The 22,239-nt window shown below is 44.3% G+C and overlaps 1 protein-coding gene across 3 annotated transcripts in view; it reads right to left on the bottom strand.

Annotated features, from left to right (window-relative positions):
• FLACC1 (flagellum associated containing coiled-coil domains 1) overlaps window positions 1-22,239 on the bottom strand; it is a 30,153-nt gene that overhangs the window by 6,433 nt on the left and 1,481 nt on the right. Inside the window, exons 2-12 of one of the 3 annotated variants that reach the window (XM_083469680.1) lie at window positions 21,641-21,743; window positions 21,068-21,211; window positions 18,315-18,369; window positions 17,314-17,453; window positions 15,494-15,514; window positions 13,604-13,697; window positions 10,860-10,921; window positions 7,579-7,676; window positions 5,659-5,711; window positions 4,473-4,572; window positions 1,706-1,809 (exon numbers count right to left, since the gene is read on the bottom strand). In XM_083469680.1, the coding sequence (XP_083325806.1) occupies window positions 1,706-1,809; window positions 4,473-4,572; window positions 5,659-5,711; window positions 7,579-7,676; window positions 10,860-10,921; window positions 13,604-13,697; window positions 15,494-15,514; window positions 17,314-17,453; window positions 18,315-18,369; window positions 21,068-21,211; window positions 21,641-21,657 (888 nt within the window). In that variant the 5' untranslated portion in view covers window positions 21,658-21,743. Of the gene's footprint in view, window positions 1-1,705; window positions 1,810-4,472; window positions 4,573-5,658; window positions 5,712-7,578; window positions 7,677-10,859; window positions 10,922-13,603; window positions 13,698-15,493; window positions 15,515-17,313; window positions 17,454-18,314; window positions 18,370-21,067; window positions 21,212-21,583; window positions 21,744-22,239 lie in introns of those variants that run through there. The other 2 variants (XM_083469682.1, XM_083469681.1) reach the window with 2 other exon arrangements.

Here is a 22,239-nt window from a genome sequence, read left to right as displayed (position 1 = left end):
GAAATGTTTTTTGGGATCTAGAATGGATAAAGCAGATCTATTTAATTTATGGCAGGTTTCATATGCGTACTCTTTTTTTTTTGCAATGGCTTGATGATACTAAGGATTTTCGTTAGCACTTAATATTAGGGGAGCTCGTTATTTCTAAGGCTCTCCTCACTCTGAACTAATCTGCATGCGGATCAGCACTTCACATGCCTGCGCATACAAACTTCTCCTTAAACGGTACTTGTATGATAAATCGAAATGAAAACTAAGGAGAACTGCTCAAATCCTGGAAAGATTTTCCCATCCAAGAAAACTGAATGTCAGAGAAAGTGTGCTAGCCTGTAACAACTACCATTTCTCTACACCTCTGGCTAAGGTTGCTTCTACACCAGAATATTATTATTATTATTATTATTATTATTATTATTATTATTATTATTATTATTATTATTATCCCACTTTATTGAAATTCATTAACATCATTACAAATTTAATTTCACACATATACATACAAAGAAAAAAAATCCTTAAGTTCAATTGCTATAAGATGTATATTTAAACTTCAAATTCCACTTAGATTTCCACTAAGCTAAGATCAAATAATATTACATAAAATGATAAAATAATTGTTGACTTCCCATCATTTCCCAATATAGTTGACATTAATGATTTTGAATGTACTTATAATTATTACCTTACTTTTAACGCACTTTCTAATACTTTCCTTCAACATATTGTACCAATTTTTCTTTGTTTCTTAATATTTTACTTTTCACTGCTGCCAAGGCACTGATTATTCACAATCAGCTGGAAGCAGAATGAACATGGCACTATATTGTCTCGCATTGCCCTTCTGCACAGCAAGATCTGGGTGTAATATTTACTCACAACTAGGCTCCATTTAACAAAGGACCCTTGCAACATTAATTGAAAGCTTCCACCTTTCAGGTTCTGCCCCATTTAATGTCCAGTACAACATTTTCATTTTCATGTTCAGCCCCTTAAAGGTAAAGGGACCCCTGACCATTAGGTCCAGTCGTGACCGACTCTGGGGTTGCGGCGCTCATCTCACTTTATTGGCCAAGGGAGCCGGCGTACAGCTTCCGGATCATGTAGCCAGCATGACTAAGCCGCTTCTGGCGAACCAGAGCAGCGCACAGAAACGCCATTTACCTTCCCGCCAGAGCGGTACCTATTTATCTACTTGCACTGGTGTGATTTCGAACTGCTAGGTTGGCAGGAGCAGGGACCGAGCAACGGGAGCTCACCCCATCGCGGGGATTCGAACCGCCGACCTTCTGATCAGCAAGTCCTAGGCTCTGTGGTTTAACCCACAGCGCCATCTGCATCCCATTGTTCAGCCCCTTACATAGCGATTAATCAATGAATGGGATTACTGAATGAATGGGATTAGTCCCTGTTCCCCAGAGGCGCAGGCTTTAATTATTGCTGTCCTTTCATTGAAGATCAACAACAATAACTTCCTTTTTACAGCAAAATAATACTATTGCAATATAACAGGAGTAAAGGAAGAACATGGCAGCAACCAGTAGTTTCAGCCAGCCGCTGAAGAGAATACGAATAATTAAGGGACAGGATATCACTAATTCCCAGGCCATGTCAATAGGGAGCATTAGAAGGGGCAGGATTTGTAAGGGGAGAGTTTTCTGTTAAAGGAACAGTAGCCCCACAGTACTTAATAAGAAACACCACTTACTTCTCTTTCTTTTTCATAAACTTTGCCTATTACAAAACTGTTATTCTGAATAAGCAGCTTCTGTTCTTCTATCGCCTGCTCAAACTTTTTTGTCAACGATTGCTCTGTGGATAAGATAAGATTTTTAGGTCTGCATTAGTGTGTCACCAAAACTTTATATTTCTTAGTAATAAAGTCAATGTGCTTGAAACATTGGGCGCCATTTGCTAGCTGTGGGAGATTTACACAGGGGTGTCCTCTTAACGGAAGAGTGAAGGTTGGTTGCTTTTACATTAGGGATCTTTAGTGCCACAACCACCTGGAAGCAGAATTAAAATCATGGTTCCATATGGCACTTAATATAGAGCAGTCTTTGCCATAGAGATCCAGCAGTGCCCATTTAGATGGAAAATGTATATTTCTGCAGAAATGTCCTGTTCATAAAAGGTTCCGCTTTCCCCTACAGCTGACCTGTTGTCTCCTCCTTGCCTCTTTATTTTAATGTGGCTTCTGCTACTCAGCTTTCACCTTAACAATGAGTTGCTTCCTGTTATAAGAAAAAACTTGCTCCTTTTCCCTTATGGGGAACCCAAGAGCCCGTATAGAGTCCTTATGTAGGTTCTCTATCGGTAGGAGAAAATTGTTGTTGTTGTTTAGTCGTTTAGTTGTTTAGTCGTGTCCGACTCTTCGTGACCCCATGGACCAGAGCACTCCAGGCCCTCCTTCAGAATGGATAGGTTTGATCTTCTTGCAGTCCATGGGACTCTCAAGAATCTCCTCCAACACCATAATTCAAAAGCATCAATTCTTCTGCGATCAGCCTTCTTTATGGTCCAGCTCTCGCTTCCATACATCACTACTGGGAAAACCATAGCTTTAACTATACGGGCCTTTGTTGGCAAGGTGATGTCTCTGCTTTTTAAGATGCTGTCTAGGTTTGTCATTGCTTTTCTCCCAAGAAGCAGGCGTCTTTTAATTTTGTGACTGCTGTCACCATCTGCAGTGATCATGGAGCCCAAGAAAGTAAAATCTTTCACTGCCTCCACTTCTTCCCCTTCTATTTGCCAGGAGGTGATGGGCCCAGAGGCCAATCAGACAATCTTGAGAAGCAAGGCAGCTAGTAAGCCTGATCTTTATTAAATTGTTGCAACAGGGTGCTCACACACACACACACACACACACACACCCGCGCATGCAGGAGGGAGGAAGAACCCAGAACATTGGTGTGCAAGCTCTTATATAGACTTTTGAAATGGCCACCCTGTAGCTCAAGGCCGCCACCCCAAATACATCATACATACATCACTGAAGGGACAGTCTACAGCAGAAAACCTGTCTGCCAGGATACCTGATAATGGTCACTGATTGCTTTTACCTGGGCAGCCTGGCCATTCTTTTGTGATGGTAAATACTCAGTTCCTGAATCCAGGTCACAGGCTCACCCTATTCATACACAGATACACCCTTAAGACAGGATTTGTGAGCAAAGAGACAATGGGGAGCTTTTCCCATTTCCTTCCTCCTTGTAGAGAAACATTTGAGGTCAATTTGGGAGAGTCAAAATGGTTTCAGGACTGTTTTCCTGTACTGTTTCCGACATGTGGTTTTTATATTTTTGTATGTGTTTGCCTGGTACATTTATTTTCTATCTTAGAGCTTATCATTCTCTTAACACTTCCTATCCATTAACATGGACCTTCCTGAATTAGCCCTTCATTGCAATTCCTTTTCTGTTTGCAAGATGGGAGCATAGGTGGGCCCTTAATCATCCCTTTCCTCGTCACAGCCAAAGCAAACTCTCGTTAATTGAGATCTTGCAAAGGAAAAAAAGAGAGTTAATGAGCAATTTGCTCTAGTTGCAGAGAGGATATCAGTAATTAAAGGATCACCCATCCATCTGACTCCACAGGGAAGAGGAACATTTATCAGAATGAGCCAAGCCAAGCCAAGCCAAGCCAAAAAAAATGGAACTTCGTAAATTCAGATGAGAGAGAACAGAGTTCAAACTGGACTCAGGTCAAAAGGCAAATAACTGAGGTTCAAATCTTTGCACACATGCAGAGATATAAGGAGGTGTCATTTTCGGTTCTGCCCTCCATTTTTCATTTGCAGCAGCGTTTCAGTGCTGCTGCAGTTTGTCTTCTGGCAAAAGCTACATTATCTGTCTTGCTGTCTACGGTGGTGAAATAATGTAATGCCATCAAGTTATTCCACCCGATTCATTTCAGTGCAAAGGAAACGCAATGTCAATAGTGGGGGTGGGGAGTTATCAGTTACGTATCATCTGCAGACTGAAAGCAATAAAGGCAGCAAATACCGTATTCACCAGATGGATTTGCATGGGCAAACGCCATTTCCCTTTCAACCCAAATACTCTGGCACTGCTATATACAATAAAGGTAAAGGGACCCCTGACCATTAGGTCCAGTCATCGCCGACTCTGGGGTTGCGGTGCTCATCTCGCTTTATTGGCCGAAGGAGCCGGTGTACAGCTTCTGGGTCATGTGGCCAGCATGACTAAGCCGCTTCTGGCGAACCAGAGCAGCGCACGGAAACGCCGTTTACCTTCCCGCTGGAGTGGTACCTATTTATCTACTTGCACTTTGACGAGCTTTCGAACTGCTAGGTTGGCAGGAGCAGGGACCGAGCAACGGGAGCTCACCCTGTTGCGGGGATTCGAACCGCCGACCTTCTGATCGGCAAGTCCTAGGCTCTGTGGTTTAACCCACAGCGCCACCCGCGTCCCGCACACAATACAAATAAGATGCAACCCCTCTCTTGTACTCACTTTGTTGTAACAAGGCCTTCTCCCGTTCAGTCCTCTCACTCTTTTTCCATTCCGCTTGCCTTCTCAGCCACTTCTCCTCCATTTCATCAGAAATACTATCCTAAAGAGAGAGAAAATGATTATTTTTTTAAAATGTAGGTGCCAATTTAAAGGGGAGGCCTAACGTCCGGGCAGCCCATGACCTCCATAAACACTGCTGAGGCTTGCGTGCTGGAGAGGTCACTTTGGTGGTGCTAACGTAGCGGTTTGACTTCACCCCTGGAAGCGTACTGTTGGGAAACTGTGTATGTGCAGCTACTCACACAGAGTCAATTAAGGTTTGGCAGACAGCCAGAAGGCAATCTGAAGGAGTAAACCTGCCTGGTGATAACAGAGACATGGAGACAGCTCCCTGATTGGTCAAGCTCTCTCAAGGGAGTGATAATCAATGACCTACTAACTGGAGTGTGTTAGTTCAGTGTTCAGAGTGCAGTGTGTCAGTGAGTGTAGGAGTTGTGAGTCGTGTCAGAGAGAGCTAGCATAAGATCCGTGTTCTGTTCCTGTAAAATAGTCCACTGTATATAATAAACACCTAACTACAAGTTCCTGGTTCCTGCTTCATCTATCCTGTCTGCAGCCAATTTGCCAGTTGCTTCCGTGGATTCTGCGTTTACTCTGCTAGGTCTGGCTAAGGTCCTGCAACTAGTCAGAAAGTTGTGAAACACCAATAGGTTTTGCCAATACGTACTCCATTGTCTCTTGGGACAGACGGATGCCAACAACCAAATGGCAATTTTATACCCTCTTTTGCCTGCAAGTCTTCAAAGTACTTCAGGGGAACACTGGTTATGAATCAGAAAACGGGGAAGGGGTGGCAACTTTGCAAGAGCACCTGAGGCAGCCTGGTCATCCTTCCTTTTCTGTACGGGGTTCAGAAGACTCCAGGCATTGCAGATTAATTTTGCCACTTCTGGATTCCCTGTCATTGCTGAGGTAGACAGTCAGTTGGACTGGGACTGCAGCAACACTGGCTCTGGCTGTAGACCAAGCAGCCATGAAATGCAAGATGTCTGTGACAACTGGACTGCAGTTTTTCATGAGCACCGCAAAATCTTAGGCAACAAACTAACTGTTGGTCTTTAAGGCTCGTAGGAGACTCGTAGGAGTTTAGGATTACCTCAGGCGGGTGGTATAATTTAAATCTTACCTGGTACACACGGAACGCATTCTTCAGATACTTGTATTCCTTCTGCATCCCAGCTAAGGGGTGGAAGGGGAAAATAAAATGCTCCACACATGGAACTACCGAAATCAAACAGTTGCTTCTCAGTTCTCTTCCTGAAGGGAAATGAATTGGCTGCTCGGCCAACAACATCCCTTCCCCAGAAATTAACAGCGCCTTAGAAATACAATGGTCATGTCTGGCTGCTCACAGCCAAAGGCTTCTTCCCACCACACTCTTTGAAGAGAAGAGCAAGACCCCCCCAGAGGGACCAGTGATGTTCTGCCACCCTCAGAGGGAATTGCACAGCAAAAACATGGCTGCCCCCAGTGTTCACGTCTAACCGTGGGGACATTATAACTTGCCGCTTTGAGGCTTCTAGCATTAACAGACAAGGACCTGTATGTCTTGTCCCTTGTTTTTTTTAATTGGGTTTTATAAACAAGAATAATGTTATACAAAAAAGTATACCAAGTTTTCTCATGTCATTTGTATATCACAAAAAATAGCATAATAAATGTGGAAAAATAGGTACAACATGTTTCATTATTAGTGGTCAGTGTATGAGTACTTGGTTTATGAATTGGTTTAACTATTTGGAAGAAGAAGAAGGAGGAGGAGGAGGAGGGGGGGAGGGAAGGGGGGAGTGTAGGTGGGGTGGGGTGGTTATGCTTCTGTTATTCTACTTAGTGTGTATGAGGGGTTGTGTCAGTGTTACTCGTATGGGTTCTCTTACTATTCACTTGTTGTGTTTCCTTGGAGGTGAGAGAGGTTGGGGGTGGCTTAGGGTGTGGTTGGTTGTCTTTGGTTGGCTGTGGTGAGAATTGTTTTTGTGTGTGAGCGGGGTGTGAGTGTGTATTTTTGAATCAGGTTAGCCAGATTGATTCATAGGCTGCCGGGGATCTTGTCCCTTGTTATAGGTCTTGTTGGCCCACAATTTTTATCATAATACCTTTGATTGGTTCTGCATGCTTTTTATCAACTCCTATCCTATCCTCTGTTTGAAGGCACAGAACATTCAGAACCTTCCTGCTTAACAGATAGATGATCCCAGATCAGATGTTCCTCAGCTCCTGAGATCAGGCATATCCAAAGTCCATTTTGGGGGCCTAATCCAGCCCACCGGTCAATTTAATCTGGCCCCCTGTGGCAGTATATGTCCTGGGGTAAAATCCTAAAAAAGCTCAACAACTTTGGAGTAAAATGGTAAAAAAACACCTCACCAATTTAAGAAGAAGAAGAAGAGTTTGGATTTGATATCCCGCCTTTCACTCCCTTTAAGGAGTCTCAAAGCGGCTAACATTCTCCTTTCCCTTCCTCCCCCACAACAAACACTCTGTGAGGTGAGTGGGGCTGAGAGACTTCAAAGAAGTGTGACTGGCCCAAGGTCACCCAGCAGCTGCATGTGGAGGAGCGGAGACGCAAACCCGGTTCCCTCAGATTATGAGACTACCGCTCTTAACCACTACACCACACTAGCTTAACAGTTTCAATCCTAACAACTTTGCTCGCCTCTCATGTATGTCCACTTCATCAAATCTGGCCCTCTTTGAAAAAAGTTTGGGCACCCCTGGCTGAGATGTTTTAAAAACATCTTCTTGATTTTACAAAGGCAGGGAAGAAGAAGAGGTTTTGTTGTCATTGTCAGGCAGCCAGGGGTCTCCTTATTGGGCTCCCTGCAGGCCTGGAACTGCCACTCATCCCAGTCATTGTGAGGCTGCCACACTGAGGCAATTGCCTCAGTGAGCCTCATAGATGGGCCGGTCTTGACTGGTTGTAAATAAGAAGGGAGGTAGCTGCGGGGCTGGCTGAGGACTAGCTAAGGTTGGACCAGCCTCCACTGCAACTAGGACTGCTGGAATACTACTGTACAGTGTAACAGGTAGTTTGGCCCCCAAGTCCTACCCAGCTTCTCCTGGGCGTGCGCCCTCTCGTTTCGCAGCTCTTTCTTGTACTGCTCTTCCAAGGCGTTCATCTCTGCTGCATGATGTGACTGCATCTCCCTGCAAAGACAACGTAGCTTTCGATTAGACTTACCCAGCAAGCTGCTTTGATTAAAAGACAACAACAATGGAATGCTATTTGTGCACAGCCTCCTCTTGCCGCAATGGGACTTCACTGCCTCTCCTCTCTTGCTACAGCGCTCTGTGCAGTGTCCAAATCTGCTCCAGGGGGTTGGAGGACCCTCTGAAGTAGATCGGGGATAGGGGAAGAGAGGATCTTCTCAGGTGACTGTGGATTCTGCCTAATATCAATCATGTACTACTAGTACGACTATTTATTATTTGGGTGTAAAAGGTAAAGGGACTCCTGACCATCAGGTCCAGTCGTGACAGACTCTGGGGTTGCGGCGCTCATCTCGCTTTATTGGCCGAGGGAGCGGTGTACAGCTTCCGGGTCATGTGGCCAGCATGACTAAGCCGCTTCTGGTGAACCAGAGCAGCGCACGGAAACGCCGTTTACCTTTCCGCACGAGCGGTACCTATTTATCTACTTGCACTTGGACGTGCTTTCGAAGTGCTAGGTTGGCAGGAGCAGGGACCGAGCAACGGGAGCTCACCCCGTCACGGGGATTCAAACTGCCGACCTTACGACCGGCAAGTCCTAGCCTCTGTGGTTTAACCCACAGCGCCACCCGGGGTAGATTATTTGGGGGTGTGTGTGTTATTATTCAGTTCTAAACTGCTTTGAGAATACCGCCGCTTATTCTTATTAAAAATATCTATTTTTTAAATACAGCTTTACAGTGTTTTGAGAATAACACCTATACCAACAGGAGCAAAACTAACATGTTTATTTATTTAATTATTCTTCCCACAGAACTTTCTGCGTCACATCGTCCAATCGTTACTTCAGTGGTCCTTTATGAGCGTATTCTGCAACATGTCACTCATGCAATGGTCACAGCGGTGAGACTTTCGTACGTACACAAATAGAAAGATTCATCCCTGCCTCCCTCCATGGAGGAATGGTTTGTTAAAATCATTGGGCTTAGCTAAGACTGGCAAAGGTGACAAATTTAATGAGAAGAGAAAATGCATTGACAACATTTAATAAAGACTGGAAACTCCTTATAGATTTTTTTGCAGGAAAAAGAAAACAAACGTATGGTCTCTGGGTTTGAGGATTAAAGAAAGATACTGGTTTATAGAAAGTGGAATTGTTAGGTGTTATCACGGAGTGAATGTTTTGAATAATTTTCTATATATAGCTGACAGATGAAGAATCAGAAGTTCTGTTTTTTCCTTCCTTCATTTTCTCTCTTTTTCTTTTCTTCCTTTTGGTTTGTGTTTTTATTTAATTAGGGTTTTTTTAATCTTTGATTTAAAAATTGGATATTTAATGTTAACTCTTTGTAAATTTTCTTTCAAACTTCAATAAAATCTATTGAAATAATAATGATCCCCGTGTATCAGTGGTAGATTTATACCAAACTGGCTGTACATAGAAATATATATAAAAATAAATAAAAAATGGTCTAGTAGCACCTTAGAGACCAACTAAGTTTGTTCTTGGTATGAACTTTCGTGTGCATGCACACTTCTTCAGATACAGTGGTGCCTCGCAAGACGAAAAGAATCCGTTCTGTGATTCTCTTCGTCTAGCGGTTTTTTCGTCTTGCGAAGCAAGCCCATTGAAGGATTAGCGGATTAGCGCTATTAGCGGCTTTTAGCGGCTTATCTGCTGATCGGATCAGCTGATAAGTGGCTTAGCGGCTTAGAAAAAGGGGGGGAAAGGAAAAAAACCCAGCAGCAACTCGCAAGACATTGTCATCTTGCGAAGCAAGCCCATAGGAGATTCGTTTTGCGAAGCACCTCCAAAACGGAAAACTCTTTCGTCTAGCGAGTTTTCCGTCTTGCGAGGCATTCGTCTTGCGGGGCACCACTGTACACTGAAACAGAAGTCACCAGACCTTTATACATAGTGAGAGGGTGGGGAGGGATATTACTCAGAAGGGCGGTGGGAATGGGTGATTGGCTGATAGGTGTCTGTGCATAATTCTGTCTGTACATAATTCCACTTGGTTGGTCTCCCCCAATGTTACTACATTATTTCCGCCTGTGGAGGGAGCTCTCCCGCAATAACAGTGCAAGAAAAGTTGGACCAAAAACAGAATCCGCAGCATTTGCAGCGTAAAAAATTACAGAATTTCATTTGGAAGCGACAGAACATGCACCAACTGGAAACAGAGAAGGGTGTCCACCCCAAAACTTTTGCAGGCGCGAACGGTGCTGAAAGAGGAATTGTGTGTAACCACCCAGATACCACTGGAACAGAAATCATCATGAACCCGCAATCAATAGGCTATCTGGAGGAGCCCGCAGGGGAATGGTCTGCCTTTTCTTAGGTTAAACTAGACATTACGTTAAATATTTCTTTGCATGCTTTAAAAAAATGCCAATAGAATGGCAAGCCAAGTTGATGGACTATGCCGAAATGGCAAAATTAACTGGCAAGCTCAGGAATCAAGAAGACAAGGAATTAAAAAAAGGGGGGGAAATGTTTATATTGTATATACAAAATTGTTGCAAACAGGTCAAAACATTAGCAGGATTTTAGATACACTTGTAATGTAATAGAGCGTATAGATAACTTAGGAAGATGAAAAATTGGAGAAGTATGTGCATATGTATGTAGTGACTAGATTAGGATGATGATATGGTTTTATTTGTAGATGTATGCTTTTTTGTCGTTTTTTGTTCTGTTTTCCTTTCCTTTTTTTCGTATGTTCTGCTTTTCTTTCTTGTTTGTATAGCATTATTTTGGATCCAATGTTTGTAATTTTTGTTATGATTTTGCACTGAAAATAAAATAATTTAAAAAGAAAAAAAAAAAGAAAAATTGGAGAAGTACTGATATACAGCTGAAAATAGAATTAAAAGGACCCATGAAGGGATGAGGGGAAAGTCAATAGATTCAGAGTGATCTCGATATTTGGATTTTGCACTGTTTTATGTTGTATGTTTATATAATTGAAAATAATAATAAAAAATATAAAAAATAACAATAATTTAAAAACGCCAATAGTGGCTGTGGCGGGCAGGGTGGATCCTTTCCTCATCTATGCTGGCCCTGGCAAAAATGGCTCTTTTTGTGTCCCGGGACAGGGGAGGTTATCCAAAACAAAATGCAGAATAGCGGCTGCAAAATAAACGGATCCATCTTGCACGTAGAACTACGCATACCTCATTTTGTTTTCATGTTCCTCTTGCATTTCATTCCTTTTGTCTTCCATCTCTTTCTCCAACTAGGAAAAGAAAGAGACAATAACCTCTGTATAAAGGTGAACGAGGGGAGCTGCCTTTACAAGGTACCTTCAGGTACTTTCACAGCATATAGATTTTGTTTCTGTGATCAAGAGGCTCAACACAAACACAAACACAAACACACACATCTTCCTGGTTCCTCCATGCCAATTAATCGTATGGTAACGTCATCTTATGGGACGCGGGTGGCGCTATGGGTTAAACCACAGAGCCTGGGGCTTGCCGATCAGAAGGTCGGCGGTTCAAATCCCCGCGACGGGGTGAGCTCCCGCTGCTCGGTCCCTGCTCCTGTCCACCTAGCAGTTCGAAAGCACGTCAAAGTGCAAGTAGATAAATAGATACTGCTCTGGCGGGAAGGTAAACGGCGTTTCCGTGCGCTGCTCTGGTTCGCCAGAAGCGGCTTAGTCATGCAGGCCATATGACCCAGAAGCTGTACACCGGCTCCCTCGGCCAATAAAGCGAGATGAGCACCGCAACCCTAGAGTCGGCCATGACTGGACCTAATGGTCAGGGGTCCCTTTACCTTTACGTCACCTTTGCTCCAGAAATGCCAACTAAGAAATCTATTTCAACCAGCTTGACAGTTACTGCTTTTCAGAAGAAGCCTTGGCCAATGTGCTCCCCAGATGTTTTGGACTGCAATTCCCATCACCCCTGATCACTGGTCATGCTAGCTGGGGATTATGGGAATTGTAGTCACATAGGCTACACCTGCCTGCATGATGGCAGAATCTTTTATAGTCTGACATGCAAAGCATTAAGTGTTATCCTAAGTTGCTGGGTATGGGTATAGAGCAGGGGTCAGCAAACTTTTTCAGCAGGGGGCTGGTCCACTGGCCCTCAGACCTTGTGGGGGGCCGGACTATATTTTGGGGGAAAATTTGAGCAAATTCGTATGCCCCATAAATAACCCAGAGATCCATTTTAAATAAAAGCACACATTCTACTCATGTAAAAACACCAGGCAGGCCCCACAAATAACCCAGAGATGCATTTTCAATAAAAGGACACATTCTACTCATGTAAAAACACGCTGATTCCTGAACTGTCCACAAACTGGATTTAGAAGGTGATTGGGCTGGATCCGGCCCCCGGGCCTTAGTTTGCCTACTCATGGTTTAGAGAGAGAAAAAACAGAGAGGCAAATGAGGGAAATTATGGGATAACTAGCCTCATATAACCAACATGTTTGGGTCTAATTAATGAATGAAAGGATTAATACCATAGCTGTCCTGCCAGCTTAGCTATGACACATCCCCTTGCTTTGGGATGAAATGGGCAAACCAGTCTATTGTTCACCCTCCAGTCTACCTGAGAGGTTTGAGCTGGTTGATTCTGCAAAACTGCATGGCTCTCACCAGCCACTCTTGTGTTCCTTTACCAAGAATCTAGGAACACTGACAACTTTGCAACTAAGCTACGTTTTTACTTTTCTGCCTGATGTATGGAAAAGCACATGTACCAGACCTTTGAAGTGTTGGTAAGTGAACCAATATTTTAACTTACCAAACTTGTGGCCTTTTCCTACGCTGAGGAAAGAGGGAAATTTTGGAGCGTACTTGAAAGGGCATACTAAAATTTAGGTCTAATATCCTATATTCCAATGCTTTACTTTGCTACGTATTTTGTGATTTTAAATCTCTGCTGGGGTTCTCTCACTAAATAGTATTTGCCCTAAACTTGGATCCTGATCTTGGCATCCAATGAATTCTACTTACTTTCTTTTTGCGCCAACAAAAATTACAGTGGTTTTATATACATTGATGCTTTAACACAGCAATTGCTATCCTTCAGGCTGAGGGCCATGTCGACCCATGGTCAAACCTTGAGAGATCATTCAAACCATTCTCCTATCTCATTACAGTATATAGACTCCAACTGAGGAGGGTCCTTCATGGATCTGATGAAAAGGAGACTACTCTCCAAAAACTTATGTCCTTAATGGAGGATTCCAGTAGAGTGGTACCTTGGGTTAAGTACTTAATTTGTTCCGGAGGTCCGTTCTCCCCCCCCCAAAATTTTTTTTATTGGTTTTCACAATATTACAAACAAACACACAAGACAAAGAAACATAAACCATAGCCTTATTAAAAATTACACTTATTAACTTTGTTAAGTGACTTCCTCGCTTCCCCTTGGTTGAATTTCATTGCATGTCCTTTTAACGGTTTTCCAAATCACGATTCTTATGAAATTTAACTTAAACATTAGCATCCTTAAATCTTCACTGTATGGAATTAAACATATTAATTCATCACTTAACATAAATAAAATTCTAAGCCAATTAAGTATCTGCAAGCTATTTTCAATTAATTTGACTTAACAAATTTAACTAGATAATCATTAAATTTATTCCACTCTTCCTGATACTCCTCCTCCTTCTGGTCATGGACTCTTCCGGAGGTCCATTCTTAACCTGAAACTGTTCTTAACCTGAAGCACCACTTTAGCTAATGGGGCCTCCTGCTGCTACTGCGCCGCCGGAGCAAAATTTCTGTTCTCATCCTGAAGCAAAGTTCTTAACCCGAGGTAATATTTCTGGGTTAGCGGAGTCTGTAACCTGAAGCGTATGTAACCTGAAGCATATGTAACCCAAGGTACCACTGTACAAGGCTACATTTGCTAAGTTTCCAACAGCAGCACCCCAAATGGAAGTGACTCACCTGTTTGTGGCTAGCTTGGTGGTCTCGGCGCAATTGCTCCATTAAAGCTGTGAGCTCAGAAATCTGTTCCACCAAGTCACCTATAATGTCCTCCCTGAAAGACCAACATTGTATCTCTACAGCGAAATTTGCTGGTTGGCCAATCTCATCATGTCGGAAGGATCAAGAGTGGGAAAATCAAGAACTGCAACTGAAACAATTTATAGGATTCCCTTATCTGTTTGGCAGTCAGGGTTGAGGAGATGGTGGGGCTGAGGGGGTTTGCTGTCTGCACCAAGTTAAAACGGAGAAGGAAAAGAAACTGGTGCCGTACACCCTCTGTCTTATGTGGGGAGAGAAGGAAGTAAGTCTGGACAAAGTTTAAAGATAGGCTTTCCTTGCTCACAATGGAAGAGCCATTTCTCTCCATTTTTTCTATATGACTGCAAATGCTATTTTGCGGTTTCTATGAGTCTAATCTCTTCTCTTTGTCTGGAAGAGATCAGCGCTGGTGGGACCCTATGTCAGCGCAGCACAGTATACGCCAGATGATGGAAGGCAGAGGAGCTTTGTTCCGTTCAGATTTTAAATCAAAGCTAAGCTTCATCCGGGATGTGGGTGGCACTGTGGGTTAAACCACAGAGTCTAGGACTTGCCGATCAGAAGGTCGGCGGTTCGAATCCCTGCGACGGGGTGAGCTCCCGTTGCTTGGTCCCTGCTCCTGCCAACCTAGCAGTTCGAAAGCACGCCAGTGCAAGTAGATAAATAGGTACCGCTCTGGCGGGAAGGTAAATGGTGTTTCCATGCGCTGCTCTGGTTTGCCAGAAGCGGCTTAGTCATGCTGGCCACATGACCTGGAAGCTGTCTGCGGACAAACGCCGACTCCCTCGGCCAATAAAGCGAGATGAGCGCCACAACCCCAGAGTCGGCCATGACTGGACCTAATGGTCAGGGGTCCCTTTACCTTTACCTTTTAAGCTTCATCCTTTCCTAATTGCAACGACGCTACAGAAGTTCAGAGCATCAAATCAAAGCATGTTAATGAGCAGCAGTCTCAGCATTATCCTCCAGCAAACAGGCTATTGCTTTGGGCAAGGCTTGCGTGGGTTTCAAGTTGGAAGGAGCAAGCGGGCAAACAAAATGTTCAGCAAACGCACTCCTCTCCCGCTGCTCCAGCAGATCCACACCACATATATTTGAAGCACACCCAACACACTTTTGAAGTCCAAGATTCCCCGGCAAAAGAATTGTGGGAACTGTAGTTTGTTACAGGTGTTGGGTATGGCAGCCCTCTGAGGGGAAATCTACGGTACCCATGATTATTTGTCATCTGCTTCAAATATGCATTGGATGTGCTTTGAATGTATGGGATAGGTATTTGGAATGTTCACACTGAAGCAGGTATCACTGGCTTATATGACACAGGGCTGTGAGAAATTTAAAGGTATCGGTTGCATGAGGCGTACACTCAGCTGACTGTCAGACAGGTAAGCACAGTTTCTTCCCAGTATGCGTCAAATACTCCACATAGAGGAGCAAAAGCGAAAACACTGAACACCCCCCCAAAAAGTCCACTGGAGACAATTAGTACTCCAGAGCAGGGATGTGTGTTTGTGTGTGAGAGAGAGATAAACGAGCGTAAAGCTAAACCAGTAGTGTCAAATGGAACAGGGCCTCACGCCTTCCTCCTGGCAATAATTCTTGTTGCCAGGGTAACAATGTGCAGTGACTTACTGAGCCACAATACATCTTGCAAGTTCCTGTCAAAGCAATATCCTGGAAGAAGGGGTGGCACTGAAGTGGGGGAAGGAAACCGGGAGGAGGATATCTTAAGTAACAATAGTTACTGTAATGCACAAAAAGAAAGCTGAAGTGAGGGGGTTGTGTGAGGGGCGGGTAGATTGTACTTACGTTTCAAGCTTAGGTGAAGAACTGCAAAGAGAGTTAAGAGAGAGAGAGAGACGCTGTAAAGGCACCACTACTGTCAGCTAAACACATTCTCATTTCAAAATAGATGTACAGTGGTGCCCCGCAAGACGAATGCCTCGCAAGACGGAAAACCCGCTAGACGAACGGGTTTTCCGTTTTTGAGCTGCTTCGCAAGACGAATTTCCCTATGGGCTTGCTTTGCAAGACGAAAACGTCTTGCAAGTGTTCTGATTTTTTTCCGCCCCCCCCTTTTTCTATGCCGCTAAGCCACTAATAGCCTTTTAGCCGCTAATCCGCTAAGCCTTTAATAGCCGCTAAGCCTTTAATAGCTGCTAAACTGCTAATAGCGCTAATCCGCTAATAGGGTTGCTTCGCAAGACGAGAAAACTGCTAGACGAAGAGACTCGCAGAACGGATTAATTTCGTCTTGCGAGGCACCACTGTATCAAAGGACTGATCTACACAGTACTGTGTGTGCATATGCGAGTTACAAACTGAATTCTGCTTCTTCCAATGCCTTTGCAAGTCACCTGTCTGGATGCAGATGACGTACACAGAAATTATATTCACTGCAGCCCAGTGACGAACATAGCGAAGAGCCACACAGGACACAATGCATCATGACGTGTGTCTTCAGGTGGCTAAACTGAGGACCTTCAATAGACTTTCTGGACACAGGTACAAAGATAACGTGTGTGTGTTTGTGAAGGCACAACTATCACCAACAAGGATGGATGAAAAATTTGGTTTGGTCCACATTTTAATGCGTATCTACATAATTCACACTTCCTACAACAATACACAAACTGAAACGCAACCAAAAAGCTGCCATACATTAGGGGAAAGTGCATATAAATGCATATGTCAGTGGAAATAAAGATACAACGATGCACTATATGAGGGGGAAACGCATGAAGAAAACGAGGAACCGAGAGAAACCATTATTAACAAACTTGTTGACCTTTGTAGTGGGCTCAAAAGGCATTAGACGGTGGAACTGTATCACCACATGATGCCTCCACACGTAAAGTAACGAGAATAAATTTGTGTGAACGTTGCCCACATTTGGCAAGCGTCTCCACCCCCATCGTTTTACCCGGACACAGGTCCAGCACCGAGGGCCTTCTGGCGGTTCCCTCATTGCGAGAAGTGACGTTACAGGGAACCAGGCAGAGGGCCTTCTCAGTAGTGACACCTGCCCTGTGGAACGCCCTCCCATCAGATGTCAAAGAGAACAACTACTACCAGACTTTTAGAAGACATTTGAAGGCAGCCCTGTTTAGGGAAGCTTTTAATGTTTGATGTATTACAGTATTTTAATATTTTTTTGGAAGCCGCCCAGAGTGGCTGAAGAAGCCCAGCCAGATGGGCGGGATATAAATAATAAATTGCTGCTGTTGTTGTTGTTGTTTAACTCCCTTGCTAGGTTGAAGGAAATGCAACACGTCTACAGATACCCTGCATGACCAATGTGAAAATTGCCTTACATAAATGTTGTTACTGTTTTATTGATTCTTCACACACTTGTGGAACAGAGGACGCTGGTCCATTATGGGGTGTGGGCACTGCCCCACCAATCTCAGTCTGCCTTTTAGCTAGCCCCCCTTCTTACAAGCAGTCTAGGGGGTAGCCCTGGCTGCCAGCTTCCTTTGTCTTGCCCTCCATTTAGCCCTTGAACTCAGCAGGGAGCTTGCAGAGCAAGCTGGAATTAATTGACTCCACCTGTCGTTGACATCCAGCCAACACTGCTGCATCATATATCCTCAAGTCAGGAAGAATGCTAGTTACTTGTTTAAGATTACCTGAGCACAGGGGGCTTCGGAAGCTCCTCGTCAGGCTTTTTCTTCTCAAAGAATTCCTCGCCCAGCGTGACACAGATACGATCCTTACTGTGAGACACGGTAAAGCCAGGAGTGATCTCATCTTCAATCTCCTTTGATATCTGGGGTTAAAACAAAAGGGACTGCAGTCTGTGGAATCCTAGCATTTAAAATCCAGTGCCCCTCAAACTGACAGATGCATTTATTTATTTTTAAGTAAAGCACCATATTCTCAAGGGCGTTGCGTTTGTGCTACACAAAGGAGGTACACAGAACAAGGAGTTGGGCCCATTTTATTGGAGCAAAACTTTTCAGTTAAGCCGTTCTCAGCCTCGGGATGCTTCCGTAACTTCAAGGCTGGACTCTTTTCCTCTAGAAATCCATCCAAATACATTTTAGAGAGCTGCGGAATTTCTTTTTTACTGGAAGAAAGCCCACTGAAAATCCCATCAATGGGCACTGACAACAGTGAGTGAACTTCACTCTGGATTTTGGATCTAAAATATCTTCCTCAACTATAAACAGGATGTACCCTGAGTAGACATTAATATAAGTTGTATATAATATACCAGATTTTTCGCTCTATAAGACGCACCAGACCACAAGATGCACCTAGTTTTTGGAGGAGGAAAACAATAAAAAAATATATTCTGAATCCCAGAAGCCAGAACAGCAAGAGGGATCGCTACGCAGTGAAAGCAGCAACCCCTCTTGCTGTTCTGGCTTCTGGGATAGCTGTGCAGCCTGCATTCACTCCATAAGACGCACACACATTTCCCCTTACTTTTTAGGAGGGAAAAAGTGAGTCTTATAGAGCAAAAAGTACGGTAACTGAAAAGTATAGAAACAGAGTTTGGGGTCTTTGAAGTATGAAGACTCTTCCAAAATCGAAACTTGTTTTTCTTACTTAAGAAGGTTGTTGCAAAGAGGAAGGAAAGAAGATTGCAAATTTAAAAAGGGAAGAAATGTTTTGTTCTACTCACATCTCGAGGCTCCCTGCTTCTTAGTGGTTGTGCGTTAGGTCTGCAAAATTTCAGTCTGAAACAAGACAATGATGTGACTTGTAAAAATACCCCTTTCCCTATCCCATTCAAAACAGGATCCACGAGTTTCTATTATACACAGGTGGAAAGAACGTTTATTTCTGAAAGTTACATCTTCTCACGTAAGATAATTATTTTTTATATGAATGCATGTAAAGTTACACTTTGATAACTGGATTTCTGTACACAGCAGCAGGGAAGGCATGTTGCTTCTCAAGCTTTTAAAAACTTGACAGCTGAGTTGTCTGAAGAATTTTCCTTGTAGCAATTCGCTTGACTGATCCATCATCCTCTTTCAAATAAATAGCTGCCAGCTTGTACAATGATTCCATTCGACATTTGCTTATAATTGCTTTGCATTTTGCAGAAGAGCTATAGCACTGCTTGACGCTTTCAATCCATCAATGTTACCTGTTCTTCAGCTAAGCAGGATCACAGTGTTTATACACAGGATTCCTTCTGCTTCTGATTCTCTCATGGCAGCAAGCACATGCAACAGGAGACAACTGGAATAGTTTGGTTTGTAATAAAGGTAAAGGGTAAAGGGACCCCTGACCATTAGGTCCAGTTGTGACCGACTCTGGGGTTGTGGAGCTCATCTCGCTTTATTGGCCGAGGGAGCCGGCATACAGCTTCTGGGTCATGTGGCCAGCATGACTAAGCCGCTTCTGGCAAACCAGAGCAGCGCACGGAAACACCGTTTACCTTCCTGCCAGAGTGGTACCTATTTATCTACTTGCACTTTGACGTACTTTCGAACTGCTAGGTTGGCAGGAGCAGGGACCGAGCAACGGGAGCTCACCCCGTCGCGGGGGATTCGAACCGCCGACCTTCTGATTGGCAAGTCCTAGGCTCTGTGGTTTTGTAATACTGTACTGTAAAATATAATGGAAGCAATCCAGAGATACCTGGAAGCTTGCCCACAACATCCACTAATTTGAAGCATTTCACAACTGTCGTTTGGGGGAAATGTGGTTTCGTTTTTTGTGTTGCCTTGCTGTATGAGTATGGTGAGTTTGTGCACATGTGAAGGTTTTAGTGTTCCTATCCAAACCACTACAGAGCACCCTAACTGGGCAGAAAAGGCAGGATATAAATGATATTAAAATATAGAAATAAATCTTATTATGGAGGCATCTACATAACATGAGAGCATAGGAAGAGAACTGCTGGGCCAGTTCAGCACCTCGTTTTTGCAGTGGCAAACTAGATGTACCTGGGACTAATGGAGCAAGAACGGGGTGGGGAGCCCCGGTGTCCAGGGGGGTGGGAGAGAAGAAGAAGGGAAGGCCCTTCTGGACTCCCTTCCCTGCAAAATTCCATGATGGGGAGAAGCTGAAGGTGCCTGGGAATTGTCCCGGTGACATTTAAAAAGACAGCATGATAGTGACATTACTGGCATCTTCCTGGCGTCCGCCAGCCACACACGAGTGAGCATAAGAACCAGTTCCTAAGGTAGTAAGAAGGAAGAGAGACGAGATGTTTACGCCTACCCTTCTCTCTCCTTAGAGCAGCCTTCTAGGCTTCCAGTGAGCTAGGTCAGAGCATCATCATTCCTATTAGCAATTTAGCAGAAGCAGGTGGAATAACAAAGAACAAATGACAAATATTTACGTGCCGATTGATTTAAAAAAAACATTTCTCAAGCGCCTTTCTGTAGGATACGCAAGACGATGGACAGAAAAAAACAAAACAAACATGTACCGTATTTTTCGCTCTATAGGACGATAAGACACACCTAGTTTTGGGGGGAGGAAAACAAGAAAAAAAATATTCTGAATCCCAGAAGCCAGAACAGCGAGGGATCTGGCTTCAGGGATAGCCTCTTGCTGCTCTGGCTTCTGGGATAGCTGCTGAAGCCTCTCCCGGGCAGCAGAATGAAGGCTCCCCCTGCCTGGAAGAGGCTGCATGTGGGTAAGCTGCCCTCTGTCCCTTCCCCCACCTCCCGCAAGAGCCGCATGCTCTTTAAAGGGAGCGTGGCTCTTGGGGGCATTTCTGGGAGGTGGGGGAAGGGACAGAGCCCCGTGCTGCGCAACGCTCCCTCTCCCTGTTCTGGCTTCTGGCTTAGCCGCGCAGCCTGCATTCGCTCCATAAGACGCACACACACTTTCCCTTACTTTTTAGGAGGGAAAAAGTGTGTCTTATAGAGCAAAAAATACGGTAAATCATTGCAAAATCCGAAAGGTATGGAACACCACAAGGGTTTTAGCTCAATGGCAGACCCTAGTTTTTGCCTGCAGGAAGTCCTAGTTTCCATTTCCAGCATCTTGTGGAATGGATGGGGGAAGACTCCTGCCTGAAATCTTGGGAGAGTCGCTGACAGTCAGCATTTGTGGCGGATTCTTTCTGCTTCAGTTTGATCTGCGATGCTTCACCAATGCTGTCCAGAGGGGCTATAGAACAAGTGCACAACTAAGTAAATCAGAACATTTGTGGCACGCAGAGTTACCGGATTTCAGCACAAAGTTATAGGCAATGCATTAACGAAAGACGAAGCAGTGTGGCGGCCTTAGAGCTTTTGCAGGTGCCAACCGTGTTGTGTATGACCTGCCCCAACAGCATAATGAGCACAGATCATCATGAATGCGCAATAAAAAGGATGTCCATTTTGGATGGGACAGAGACTCTGAGTTTGCTATTAAACCAAGTGATGTTATTGCTTCTCCACCAATGTTGAACACTTCCCCACTTACTTGGGCTTCTGAGACAGCGTGCCTGCCTTAGCTCTGTCCAGTCTTTTGTATCCTGTCTTCCAAGGATCCCAGCAGGGGCAGTACAAGGTCTGGGACTGGGGCTGGGACATGTCTGCTGTTCTTGGGGCTTCTGCAATCAAAACCCTGTAGATGGGGAGGCAAAATGGAACATCAGAGACACAGACTGCTTTATGTGTTTGCAGGGGAAGGAAGGTGCTCCTCTAAGCCGGTAGAATGTGCTTTAGAATGTGAAGATTTGGAAACAACGTATGGGAGACAGCTAAAAGAAAGCAGTCTTTTTAGTATAAAAGGCCCGTGAATGTATAATTACTATAATTTAAATGAGTGATGAGGAACTTGTGGTTCTCTGTATGTTGCTGGCTACAGCTCTCATTATCCACAAACGTTGGTCATGCTAGCCGGGGCTGATGGAGTTGGGTGTTCTGAAGGGCCACAGATTTACATAGAAGCATAACATGCTACACCATGGTGGGCAAGACTATGGGGACCGGGGACCTGTGTGCCTACTGGCTGGGAAGGTTGATGGGTATCCTCCAAGTCTCCTGCTCTCACTTCTTATGGTTCTTCATCTTTCAACTGGACTTGGGACCCTTCAGATAGAGCAGCATCCTCTCTCAAGTAAGGCACAGAGGGTTTCTCCAGCCACTCTGGGCAGCTTCCAACAAAATATTAAAAATACAATAAAACGTCAGACATTAAAAACTTCCCTAAACAGGGCTGCTTTCAGATGTCTTCTAAAAGTCAGATAGTTGCTTATTTGCTTGACATCTGATGGGAGGGCGTTCCACAGGGAGGGTGCCACTACCAAGAAGGCCCTCTGCCTGGTTCCCTGCAACTTGGCTTCTCGGAATTAGGGAACTGCCAGTAGGCCTTTGGAGCTGGACCTCAGCAACCTGGCTGAATGATTGGGGTGGAAACACTCCTTCAGGTATACTGGGCTGAGGCCGTTTAGGGCTTTAAAGGTCGGCACCTGCACTTTGAATTGTGCTCGGAAATGTACGGGGAGCCAATGTAGGTCTTTCAAGACCGGTGTTATGTGGTCTCGGCGGCCGCTCCCAGTTACCAGTCTAGCTGCCACATGTAGTTTCTGGGTCACCTTTAAAGGTAGCCCCACGTAGAGCGCATTGAATTAGTCCAAGCGGGAGATAACC

This window comes from Podarcis liolepis (assembly GCF_965112155.1).
Source record: "Podarcis liolepis genome assembly, chromosome: 1".
Lineage (NCBI taxonomy): Eukaryota > Metazoa > Chordata > Lepidosauria > Squamata > Lacertidae > Podarcis > Podarcis liolepis.
Note: the sequence above shows the minus strand (reverse complement) of the source record. Positions and strands in the feature narration are given on the sequence as shown.